The sequence below is a fragment of the Vidua macroura genome, chromosome 1 (genome assembly GCF_024509145.1).
Source record: "Vidua macroura isolate BioBank_ID:100142 chromosome 1, ASM2450914v1, whole genome shotgun sequence".
NCBI classification, from domain to species: domain Eukaryota; kingdom Metazoa; phylum Chordata; class Aves; order Passeriformes; family Viduidae; genus Vidua; species Vidua macroura.
Genome location: NC_071571.1, coordinates 30,257,501 through 30,270,865, shown reverse-complemented (window position 1 = coordinate 30,270,865; position 13,365 = coordinate 30,257,501). Strand labels below are relative to the sequence as shown.

At 38.4% G+C, this 13,365-nt stretch overlaps 1 protein-coding gene across 2 annotated transcripts in view; it reads right to left on the bottom strand.

The window, feature by feature from the left end:
* The window catches only part of HDAC9 (histone deacetylase 9), a 269,848-nt gene that overhangs the window by 214,040 nt on the left and 42,443 nt on the right, over positions 1 to 13,365 (bottom strand). The window contains exons 3-6 of one of the 2 annotated variants that reach the window (XM_053979425.1): positions 7,245 to 7,486; positions 6,175 to 6,325; positions 3,969 to 4,095; positions 1,913 to 2,034 (exon numbers count right to left, since the gene is read on the bottom strand). In XM_053979425.1, the coding sequence (XP_053835400.1) occupies positions 1,913 to 2,034; positions 3,969 to 4,095; positions 6,175 to 6,325; positions 7,245 to 7,486 (642 nt within the window). The remainder of the gene's footprint in view (positions 1 to 1,912; positions 2,035 to 3,968; positions 4,096 to 6,174; positions 6,326 to 7,244; positions 7,487 to 13,365) is intronic. The other variant, XM_053979434.1, reaches the window with a different exon arrangement.

The following is a 13,365-nucleotide window of genomic DNA, read 5'->3' as shown; positions in this document are numbered from 1 at the left end:
ACCTGATGAACAATCATTGAAAACTTTGTGGGGATGTTGCTAAGACTGGAATTAAACATCTCTAGCACACAGAAAGACTGGATATGTAAACAGGATATTAGCATTTGCTATTTTCACGGATATGGAGAGATATCAAATATCCTCTGTTGGTAACATACAACATGTTGTACACTTCATTTATATTTGCTTATCAGAATCACTATGTCAATGTCATAGAAACGTTTATATTAATGATTATATTAGTATTTGTCTATTTGTTCTGTAGATATCTTTTCAGAGAGTCATCATGTTCTTTGTTCAATTTTGGAACTGATGCACTGCATGCCCAAATATTTGGAATAACATATAGAAAACATCTGGATTTAATTATATTATAGTCCTCTTATGCAGACAATGGGAATTGAATTAAGGAATATTTTGAAACCCCCACAGAGATATAAAAGTATTAGCAGCTGCACGAGAACTTTACTGTTACAAAGTTTGAAAATGTTTTGTTTTACAGATCAACAGGCTGACACATCATAAATATCAATCATAACGTTTAAGATACATAAACATGGAAGAAAAATTAAAGCTTGCATTTCAAATACATGTAGATGAATTTGCAGCATTTCGAAGATATAGGATGTATCCTTTTGTTCAAAAAATGAAAATGTATAGTCTATTGGCATAGAAAATATATGTTGTACAGTGGTACTAAGCAGAGAACCACATAAGGGTTTATTATGTTGAACAGCCTGAACAAGATTTTATAGAATCTTGTTATATTGCCACCATATTGTACAAAGAGTAATTCAGCTAGAATAAATTAGCATTTTGCTTTTCATGCTTCCATTCCTTTGAAAATATTTGGGGATATAATATGAGCTTAGAGAGTCTGCCCCAAAGTATTAGATACAGGCTGGCTTTTCTCTCTGAATATCTTCTGGTTCCAAATGCCACTTCTTTTCAAGTCAGTTTTGCAGTTAGTTTTCAATCTCCCAGTGGCAAAATCGCATTCAAAGGCTGTTAGCACAGTAGGGGGTCAGACTTTCTCTCTGAACGTAACTATATCACTCAACAGCAGACTCATGCAATAAGCGATCAAATGTTTTCTTTTCCTTTTTCCCCCCTCCTCTGAGTGTCTCCCTGCATTCCTGGATACCAGTCACTGCACCAAGGTCCTGAGGCAACAGCCACATGGACTCCACCACCATCCTAGCTTTCTTTATGGTGCAGAAAAAGCTACGTCTACAGTTCACCTGCTGTCAAGATAATATATTCAATTGTTAGATCTTCTAAAATATTCTAAAACCTTCAAAAGAACATTTTTTATGTGTCAGAAAACATGCAAAATGAACACAGCATAATGCTGATAATGGCAAGGTCACAGGTTCGATCCCTATATGGGCTATTCACTGAAGGGTGGGACTCCATAATCCTTCTGGATCTCCTGCAGCTCAGAATATGCTGTGATATGCATACAAACTCTGACAATCAATGACCAAAAAATATAATATTAATCCAATTTTTCCTCTTTCCATGATTTCCCCTTAAAATGCCCTGAAAAACATTGCCTAAAAGCAGAATACCACCTGAAGGTAGATACTTTATCTACCAAGCAGGGCAGAGAGAGTTCTTAAAGCCAGAAGAATGGCAAAGAAAATAAAGATCCATGAAATTATGGTCTGTTTAGAAACAAAATTTATCAGAACTGAAGCCTGCACTATCTGTCAGCACTGGGAAACACCAACTCTTGGTACCATGTGGCCAGGCTGACCTTGGAAATATGCAGTCTGGATCTTTGAACTTGCTCATAGTATCCTCTTGGACTTGTGGAATACGATATATGCCTTGGTGATGGACAGCCTGGTTAAAATAAAGGGTGGGAGAACTGCTGGGCAAGGGGCTCGAATAAATGACGCTAACTCACCCGTTTTACGAAGTGGAAAATCATCCTTAGCATCCTGTGCTCCTGGTAAAGTATATTTGTATGGTGGCGAGGCCCCACTCAGGGGTGGAGAGCTTTGATCCAGTGAGGTATGGTGGGCAGCCCTGCAGCAGGCACAGAGGTCACAAATTAGCTGTCACTGAGGTGACCAGCAGTAACTATCCACACATGTTGTACACGTCTCAGCTGTGTTTATGTTCTTGTTCGTATAAGTGTGCACAAACCACAGGCTCATGTAACCAATTTCACTCTTACAGTAAGCTATGGAACTCCTTGGGATTCCCAAAAACATATTTTTTGCACTCATTACAGAAGTCACATAGGATAAGGTTCATGTTGATCTACAGAGAGGGTCTGTCTCCAGTTTGGGGAATTGACCATTTCAGGTGGTTGCTTTTTAATATGAATCAGCTGATACACAGCAAAAGCCACTTAAGGCTTGTTTATCACGTACAAATAGATGTATATTGATCAAGCCTTCTCCATCAAAATGTGGGGGATTTTCAGGGAAGGAGGGCTTGTCTAAAATAACCAGAAATATTGAGTTATTATCTCTTGGATACCCCCCTCCCCCCAGATTTTTTAGTGGACAAGGTAAATGAAACCTTGACTTTAAGTTCAATTTGTAAATTTTGTGAGCACACCACTCTGCAGCACATAGCACTCATGTCAGCAGAGAAGCTTCAAGCTGAAGAGTGTTTTCTGACAACTTCTGGATGAAAGAAATATTGTGGGCAGAGATTTCTGAAAAACCATGTCGAAATTGCATCATATGGCTCAGAAACAGGGGTTGGGTTTTTTGTTTTTTTAGGGGGGAGGGGGGGAGGATTGGTTGATTTTTTTATCTCAAGAGGGAGAGAGGGAAAGGAGAAAAACTTTCAAACTTTGTGTTTAGCTAAAAATCATTTTATTTGGCCTTTTAGAGACTCTGCTTGTCTTTCCAACACAGTGTGATTAATCAATATGTCTCTGTCATGAGAGGAAATACTTTCTGTAGTGTAGCAGAAGGCATCCTCTGCAGAGCTCCTCATACTCAGTCATCTGAAAAGTCCAGAGATCTTACATATTCAAGAGACTTTTACACATTATTTGGAAGGAAAAAAATAATTAATTACTGTATCTCCACCAAACACAACGTTACTATATATTAAATCATTTTACCAAAATGCTCTGGTTAGCTCAGAATGCAAACTCCAAGGGCCAACTTTCAGCAACCCTTTTTAAAAAGAATAAGTAAAAGATGGAAATCTAGTGTACCATATGCATTTCTGCTTGTCCTATTGAAGGTCAATGTGAGCAAGACATTGAAGTCTTTCAGAAACGCAAACAGAGTTAATTTTGTTGGATTCATTTATGTGGGGAATAAAAACTGCCAAACTGTAAACTCTTAACATGTGAACAGACCGTTTGAAGGACTCAACAAAATCACTTGCTTCCATGGTCTAAGCAGATGCTCGTCAAGGCCAAGTTATCATAAGAATATACAGTCCGGATGCTAAAATCCGTGAGTCAGAAAAGTTAAATGACCACTGTCTTTCTCAAAGACAGTGAATTACTAACAAAGTGAACTACTAACAAAGACCTTGTGAATTACTAACACCATTCAAGCAACTTCACTGGAAGCAAAGCAGCATTTCTTCAAAAGGAAATGTTTTGTGATTGATTCAAAATCCAAGTAAGACAAACACAAAGTTGTTCTAACTGCAAAAAATTAAGATTCATGGAAAAATGACAGGTATAGTTGTAAAATTTGTGATCTCAACAGCTATAGATGCCACAGATGAACCAGCTGAAATAAAAACAATTATACAGATTTTTTGAGAGGGTCTTGTTCTGTATAGTTCTCATCTCACCACTAAATACTGAATACTCCTCAGTTCAAACAGAAATATAACACTTAAGGCTTTTCACTAATCTTTGGGTTGAACTGCTGCCTTGCTCTGGAGGCAGACTCTCAACACCTCTGCTGGAAAAGCATTCTGCCAAATTTTAACTGATACCTCAACGAGACAAGGAAGCAGCTTAATACTGAACATACGTGTACCAGAGCTTGGGGTGACGGCTCATGGAATGATTCTTCCCATTTGCTGGAGAGTCTTTTGTAGCTGATTTACTTAACAGGAACTCTTGAAGTTTCTGCTTTACTTCTGTACTGGCCACTGCCCCTAAGAAACACAGAGTTAAATGCATTGTATCTTTACTTCAGAAAAATTACATTTTTAAAGACAACAAATCCCAAAACAGACTCTACTCCTTATTGCTGGAAGTTTTGCAAACTATAAACTAACTATTGGTGGAAAAAGTCAAAATGAGATAACATTTGGATTAAATGCTCGTCTGTGGAAGCCTGAAGCTGGCTATGACCCAAAAATCCAGTGAAGTCATAAGGAATATTTCAACAGTAGATGAGGCCATTTATCCAGGGCCAGATGTATCTAAAGAATTTAAATTATTTCCTGATAGTCTCCAACAATCTGAATACAAAACCAACAACAGAATTAAAAAGACAGTAACAAAAGGTCAGTTTGAGTTTTTAGTAATGAATGTTTTTTCTTTTAATAAAGTAATAGTAGTAACACAGCAAAATTGTCCTCTGAACACTGTCTTGGTAATAAGCAGAGCACTGCAGAAAGAGCCAGCAGTGAGGCTTTTAATTGGAGCCCCTTAAGAGCCTCTACGTGCGAAGTCTGGAAGACAGGAGACACTGCATTCTGACCTCTCTTGGTGGCTAGCTCAAGAGAGAACAAAATGTAGAGCATGTCATTGTAAGGTTAAACTGCCAATTCAAGCTTGCAGCATGGGACATGCTTCTTTATTCACAGCCAAAATAATGTTCATTGAGGAAAAAAAGTATGAAAACAAAAAATCATTTGGTCTTCCATAATCAGTAACAAAAAAAGAGATGAAAACTCATTTCTTTCAAAGGTGCAACACTAAGGTACATTTGATACTCTAAGTATTTGGTTACCCAACCCTGACACACCACAACTGAGATGCTGAGCATGTCCCATGTGACCCATTGCCCACAAAACACCTCTACTACCGCTCTGCTTCATACCCCAACTCCCCTGCCCACACCTCCCTTCCCTCCTCATTAAAAAGATCATCACCACCAACAAACTCCGGGGCTGGGCCTGGAGGGGTCACAAGCTGCTTGGCTGGCTGTTACATCCTGAACAGCCACCCAGCAAGCTCAAACTGAGAAGGGAACCATTGAGGTCACATCTCTGCTCGTCCTCTGGCAGGAGCACTAATAAAGCCTAACTGTTCATATGGAGGCTGATTTTTTTTATACTACTCAGAGGAACCTTTTGTTCCTGCAGTTTCCAAACCCTCACATTTCTAGGTCAATAAGATGGAAATTTCTTAGTGGGCTCATTGTTCTTCAAAAAACTAGAAGCACCATGGACACCTTAATTTCTAAAGCCTACAACATGGTACACCTACAGCTGTTGAAGTGATATCTTTTTCCAGCCAAGGAAAAAAAGCTCTTTTCTGCTTCAGTCTTCGTCAGTTAATTCTTGTGCTCATTTAGTAAGGCAAGTAACAGTATTTGTTTGTGGCAGCTTCATTTTGAATATGTTCACACTGTACTTCAATCCAATTTTCAAACTGACATCACTAAAGAGAATTATTTGTATCTGTCTCCCTCTAGTGAGCACCAAATCCTAACAAACCCTTTTTAGCTATTTTCTTTATAGCTATATATAAACTACAAGTAACTCTTGGTTATGCCTCATGAAATGTCATCAAGAACAAATACAAGACAGTTTGAAAAGTCCTAGCAAAATATTTAGAAGTTTCATCCTAAGATATTCTTAAATATTTCCATTTATTTTCAGTCTTGAAACAATGCTCAGCAGCTAATTTAATTTTTTGCCGTTTTGTAGTGCTTTCTGTATTGAGAAATAAGCTCTTCAGAAAGTTCTTGTGTGAAGCTTTACACTTTCAATTTTCCTAATTTTTTAATGCAAAGAGCTTGACTCTTGAGATGCATATCTACAAGTCTGTCAAACTGTGCTTTCCTGCAGTCTTCCAAGTCTGCACACAAACCAGAAATATATTTCTGTGGGTGCAGTAGGTGGCCCTGCCCTTCTCAAAGCACAGTCTTGACTTCTCGACCTGTGTATTTCACACAGGACTAGGCTTCCTTCAGGTTCCTGTTCATAGTTCATTTTGGCTGGGAAAATGCAAAGGGGAATAGATTCATTTCTTATTAGGATTCATGGTACATTGGCTCTTACTTTCTCTTCCTCTTTCTTTGCCTCGGAGGGGAGGAAGCTGTTGCTCCCTGCGATGCCTCTCCAGTTCCTGCTCTTGTCTTTGCTGCTCCAGTTTCTGCTCTTTTTCAAGGAGTTCTTGCTGTTGTTTAATGGCTAGTAGTTCCTGTTGTAACTTGCACAGAACAAAAATACATGAGAAAGTGCAGTTTGCAATATTTTCTAGGTCAGTCCAGATTAAAACAACCCCCTTGAGTAACTGAGGATCAGTGCTTGTTTTTATGCTTACTCTTCTTTTCATCTTTTAACTGACTTTTAAGTGGCATAGTGCATTACTGGCTATCACCAAATTGAACTCTAGTGTCAGGTAGCAGCCTGCTGCTCTGGTTTCACTTCTTTCTCTTTTGGCAAAGATGCCTGGAAAGCTCACATCGTTCTTTGCCTGTGCATCACCCAATTCTGGTTGCTGTGCTCTGCTGCATTTATCAGCTCTGTCAAGTGGAAGTTTAGCACAGCAGCACAATGGCAAGTAGATAAGAGGGGAAAAATGAAATGAAAGGCAAGATCATAAATTCCCAGTCAAAATCCATTATAGTAATCCTGCCATAGTGCATACAACCCCATAAATAATTTTCTTTTTGTATTATATGAGGCAGCTCAGAGAAGAGTGAAAACACAACACTATCAGGGTCTGCCTCCATTTTACAAATGCAAATATTATGCACTTGCCTATCAATTTGATTTGTGGTCTCAAACAGTAGCCCAAAAAAGCAGTCTTTTAATATACTGAAAACAGTATACACCAAAAAAACAGCCATATTGGAGTTCAGCTGAAAATCTAGGTGGTAAAACAGGTACTTCAATCTTTTGTGGATGTGGTGACTTCATGAGCTCAATGATTCTTACAGTATTGCCTTGGCAGAGCAAGTTGCTGCCAGCAGTTTTGCTTTAAAAGGCTTTTATCGCCCCAGTACAGAGAAAAGAGCACTCAAACACCATCTCTCAGTCACAGCAAACCTTTCAGGCATGTTCCCTTTCTGTGTCTGCTTAAGACTTTGCAGATAAAGCAAGGGATAAATGAAAAATGTTGCTACCTTAATGTGCTCCTGGAGCTGGGCCTGATGCTGGCGGGTCAGGTTTTCATGCTGCTTCTGGAACTCTGCAATGAGCAGTTGTTTCTGAATCTGCTGCTGCTGCTGGATCAGGAGCAGCTCCTGCTGTAGCTGCTTTTCGCGCATAATCGGGTCCACCATGGGAACCATCATCCTGAGATCCGTTCGCAAGTCTAATGGTGAGATCGGCTCCAGGCCCACGGGAACCTCTGACTTCACATCCACTGTGGGAAGAAAACAACAAAACACAGACATATTAAATATAACAGGAGAAGGAGAATAGAGAGCATTCCTGCTGGGAAAAAGACTCATTTCACTCAAAGATTGTTTCAATGCGCAGACCTTTCAAAACATTTAATGCAATCTATGCTGTATGCAATCTTCAGCACCTCCTTTCCATTCTCTGCAAAAATACGCCCAGATTAATATTCTGCTAAACAGATTATCATACAACCCAGGTTTTAAAACAAAGCCATAACCCAGTGGAGCAATACTTAGTGAAAATCTCCTAGGCACTATTGATGCTACACAATAAATACTCAGGACACTTCCTCAGCATTAGATGAAGGCCTTGCAGTTCCCACCGCTCTGCAAGAGATTTTGCAAAGCTAGTATGTGCATTTTTCTGAGGATACTGTTACACATTAAAAGCTACTCAGTGCTACATGGTTACTGCATATAAATGCACCTGGCAAACACAGAGGAGTAACATATAACATGGGGAAATAATTTGACACACAAAATGAGAAGTTTTAATACAGCTTTTGGGAAAGTGACCACCATGCATAGCACACTATATATGGCCTGTAAGAAAACTAATTTCTTCAATTTGTTGTAGCAATGTTATAAATTCTTAATCTAGCATTAAAGTATTTTCTATATCCTAATTTAAATCAAAGGGACTAAAAGGCAGCAGAACATTTGATCACTTCCACTGCAATACTTGTAAAGCTCTGGTTTTCACATCAAGTGAAGACAGTGAGTGTAACTTTATCTATTTCAAAAGAACAAAAGACTAACAAGCAGCATATCTGCAAGAGGAAAATATATGGCAGCTGAAGGTCTCTGCTAAAGCTGAGCAATTCTGATTCCATCCACAAGAGGACAGTGAAATACAAACACATTCACTTCAGTTCCTATTCCTCTGCTATCTTCATTGGAAAATGAGATTATTAACTGAAAATAAACATGCTGTCAGAAATTACTCGGGAACAAGATTTTAAGCATATTTTCTCCTTTTCCTCTGCTGCAGCTGTATTTGTTTCCAAGGAGAGAACCAAAATGAAACAGAAATATTCCAGTAAGCAGAGGCAGCAAAATTGAAGCAGTATAAATTGAAACTGCAGCAAATATAGAGGACTGAATTCTAACTATATGATCATTAGTAAAAGATTTTATAAAAATAAGAGAAAAGGCATCAAATCTTTTCTACTGATCACACTTGTTTTATTCTCAAAATTCTGAAAACATACACTCTTCTGGGCCTTTAAAAAATTTTTTTAAAAATTCTAATAACTGTGATTGTAAACCTCACAGCATAATTTGGCACCTTAACCCACTATCCCAACAGAATAACTGTGTCTAAGTGCTTACTTTTGTTCTGAGACTAATCACTAAATTATAAAAAATCGCCTTTAACATACAAAAACTACTCTTGATTATAAATAATTGCCACCGACCAAGAGAAACGGACAAGCAAACCCCCAGCCTTTCATCCCATTTATTCAGCAGCAATCCACATTCCATTTGTCTAGACTAAATATAGCTGCGTTTATACAAGAAATCAATAGTGCTTGCAGAGAGCAGAGCAAAGACATGAATATTTCATCAAACCCAGAGAGAAATGGCAATCAGCAAACTGACAGCAAACCGTGTAGGCTGACTGGCCCGCCAGATAAGTCTCCTGTGCTTGGACAATGGCTCACTGCCTGCAAGTCACAATCTTATCATCAGCACTCTTCTATTTTTAACATTAATTGCATTGTAAGTGACAAAGGTTTATCATGTTTAAAGGGGAGAGATGGATTTTCTTACATCTTCTGTGACAGGATAATAAGCCTTACTAGGAGCAGTAACTAGAGCTCAGCAAACCCTGCAGGGTCTGGTTCACAATAGTGTTTGCAAACTGAGCCCTGCAGGGTTTGGTTCACAACAGTGTTTGCAAACTGAACCCTGCAGCTTATTTTGCAGATACTCACTGAAAATCAACCTCTACAGGTCTGCGCGGTGATTCAGGCTGATTATACTTTCCATCTTGGACCAGCATCGTATTTCTTCATTTTCAGAGAATGTAGCATGAGGGGAGGCCTTCAGATTTTTTTTTAACAATGGAAATTTCCTTTCACTATTAGTAAAATCTGCAACTGAAACCAGGCTCAGTTTGGTAAGCTACACATTTTCTAGAATTTTCACACACTCAAATAATAAATCTAGCACTGGAATATCTATTTTATCAAGTTGATCTTAACTTCATTCCTTAATGTGGGAGAAAACAAATATTAGGGTAGTTCTAGACTTGAATCCATAGAAATCAATACGTAATATTTAATATAATTCCAGTGCCATTGATAACTGACAAATAAAGACAAGCATTTATTTCCTGTCATAAATATTGCTAACAGTAAGGTTACCACCAAGACTTCTAATAACTGCTAACATAGTAAATATTAACTTTTAGGGGTAATTACTGTCTTAAAACTGAACTAATAGTCAACCTCATCAATGAAATTATTCTAAACAAGTAACTGTAAGATCACCAATCAAACTGAATCGTTTGCTACTGTCTGTTTCTCAGTCATAATGCCACAGGCCCTTTACTTGTTACTAGCTGACAAGTCAGACACAAAGCAGTTCTGTGGATCTACGTCAGCATGAGAAATGTGTAATGGAGCAGAGAATCAAAATCAGCATCTTTAAAAGCTTTGACTTTTAGCTGAAGCATCTTCCCTCCACCACCACGCCATTGCAATTTTAAGTCTCTGGGGAGCAAAGGTGATGCAGAATGTTTACTCTCATTGGGGCTTTTTATGTTTTTTTAAGCCCCTCTACATGAATATATATATATATATCTATATACATATTCTACAGGTAAAAAATTAATGTCCTAATCAGTGCCCTCAACTTCAAACATCATGAGGAGCAGTGGGATGCAGGATCTAAGCAGCAGTATTCATAAAAATATTAGACAAAGAAGGAAAGGGATTGATAATGAAAGCAAATATTAATCAAAGTTTGATAAAGGCTAACTTCATTTATTCCTCGGGATTTTCATATCACCAATGGAGTAAAGCTGTAGCAGGCATGGTTCAGACCCTGTCCTCACTCTCTCCACTGCAGTCCACAGCAGATCCTTCTCAATAGCTCTGCCAACTGCATAGCAAGCCTGGGATTCCTCTCTAAGGTTAAATAAAGACAAACTCTCTGAGCTCGTGTCAGCTGTGATGAATACAACAGTAGACTGCAGAATATTAACTAAAAACGTTACTGAAAGCTCAGTGATTCCAGGAAATATGCCAAAATTTGAGTAGAAAAATATTTAATTTTCAGTTACAACACATTGCAAAAGGCATATGTATTTATTTTTCCTATAAATACTAAATTGCCTTTATCTTTAAACATAACAACAAAAATAGTCTTAGAAGAGTGTCCATATCAATTATACTCCATAAATGGCACTTCCCACAGGGCTTTTGAAATTCTGTGGAAAGAAAATAAGACACTTGAAAAATGGCATGCTTGTTGAGTGATTTAGATGCTTGAAGCATGTGTAAGAAGAGGTAAAGGAGCTTGGTTTAACTCTCAGGCTTTGCATTTTGAAACCATTCCTTACAATGGGAACACTGAACAACTGTTAAGTCTTCCACTAAGAGATGGCATTTAAATCTCTGTTTCTGGTGACTGGTTTCAATTCCTGGTGTATTAGGAACACAAGTCTTTCAAATCACAAATGCTAAAGGAAAACATCAAAAAATAAAGCAGCCCACTTTCTTACCACCATCTCCCAAGACAGGCAATCTTCTTTTTTTTTGTCGGCAGTTACCTTTCTTGGCAAACATTTCTGCCACCTTTAAATCCAGGAACTGAAACAAGGAATGCTGTCATCAGCTGAACAGTTGTTATTCCTGATTTGAGATGCGATCAAGAAGAATTCTAGTAGACTTGCTTATAGACCATCTTGTCTAGTGCATTTATGATTCTTACATAAGAGGAACGGTGTGGACTGCAGGGATCCAAGTTACCCTTTTCCCAAAGGAATGTCTCAGTTACACTGTTGGGCTGGGACAGTAAAAAAGGCTGGAAATAGGACCAGGGTATAAAGCTGGTGAGCCTCCTTCTCCTGCCTTGGTTTTTCAAGGCAGACTTATACAGTAGAAGCAGATAAGGTTTATAAAGTAAATGAGGAGGACTACAGCAGTTGGAACACTAAAATAAAACTACATCTGATAAAAGACAGATGACAAGTTTCTCCAACCAGCGGTATTTGGTAATAAAAACATATTCCTGAAAACACACAAAAATCTAGAAAGACCCAAGAAAAATCTAGAAGAACCAGTGTGAAGAGAAATTGCCTCACCTTACCCCAGACAGCATCTTGGTGAAGTATTACAAAGAAAAGAGAATGAGAGTTTATACCAGTGCTACTCTCTTGAAGTCTGCTCTATAAAAAAGAGCCCAAAGTTATTATTAACTTGTACAGTACTTTTCATAGTTTTCATATGCTTTTCATAAAATGAAAAAAAAAACAAAAAAACAACAGAATAATTTTGCACATTTTAGTGTAAAGGAAACTGGCTCCATTTGGCCTCTTCATATGAAAAAAGTAAAAACACTTTTTGCAGAATTAGCCATCAGTCAGTCATGACATAATCAGAGCACTAAGGAATTTATAAAAAAGAGCCCTAAATGCTGAGAAGAATGGAAGATTCACCCCCTCACCAATAAAGATAATACTTTAAATTTACTCTACAATTTAATCCTAGAATTTCTTTAACCAGATTTATGTGCCAACTCATTCAAGACTTGAAAAGCACTCATACATGAAAAGCTATAACAGTGTCTTTGAAACAGATTGAAAAAAAAATCTTTGAAAAGACTGAAAAGATTAAATACCAGGATTAAATAGGAGGCTGAAAGTTTCAGGAATAAGGAACAGAGGGTAAGAGGGAAATTTTGGCAGGCATGTGAGCCACAAAGTAACTGGCAGGAGATGGGACAGAGAAGGACTAGCCAGGCAATAAGACACGAGCAGAGGATGAAACACAGGAAAAGGAGTTAAATTTCTGCTCTGAGAAGCTGCATTAGAGAGACCCCGCTCACTCTGTAATCTAAGAGCAGCCCTGGCACTGTGATAAGGTGGCAGTGAGGCCACAGTGTAAAAAAGGAGCTAACACAGGAGCGATCTGTCTGTGGTAAGGATGCTGGGAAATTAAGCGAGCGAAGTGGTTTTGAATAGCCATGACTAAAGAGGACTGAGACTGGCATGAAAACTGCCACTGAACAGCAATTGTTCAGTGTTTAAGAGTGCAGAAAATGTCCTAATCTGGAGCCTGTTCCCTGGAGGAGAGGTGGCTGGCAGCTTCCTGGGGGAAGCAGTGCCACAGCAAGACCTCCGTGGCAGACAGCAGGAGCAAGAAGCTGAAATGTTAAGAATAACTAGTGACATCAGAAGTACAAGTCAGATGATCAATAAACTGTGAAAGGTTAGGTTACCTCCCATGGGATGCTTTTATCATTTCAGCTCTGGTAGCTAAAGTCTTGTACCTCAATTCTCAGCTGGCATAATCTGTCATTCCTCTGTTACCTTCAATACAGGCAAAGCTTCTTTATGCCACCTGAGAAGCTAGATGCAGAGCCTCTCTCAAGAGAACAGGGATGAAAGAAGACAGCCTTCAGAGCATCTCATTTTAGCATGAGGACAAAAGCATCCAGATTTAGGATGACGCTTACAGAACTTTTTTGCAATATATAAAATCAGCACTTTCTCCACTCTCTCAATTACGCTGGAGAGTGCATCAAACTGAAAAAAGTGTCACCTAGATTTCACTGAATGTTATTAAATATTTTTGATTCATTATATATCCTCAATCTTACACTGGATTTTGGT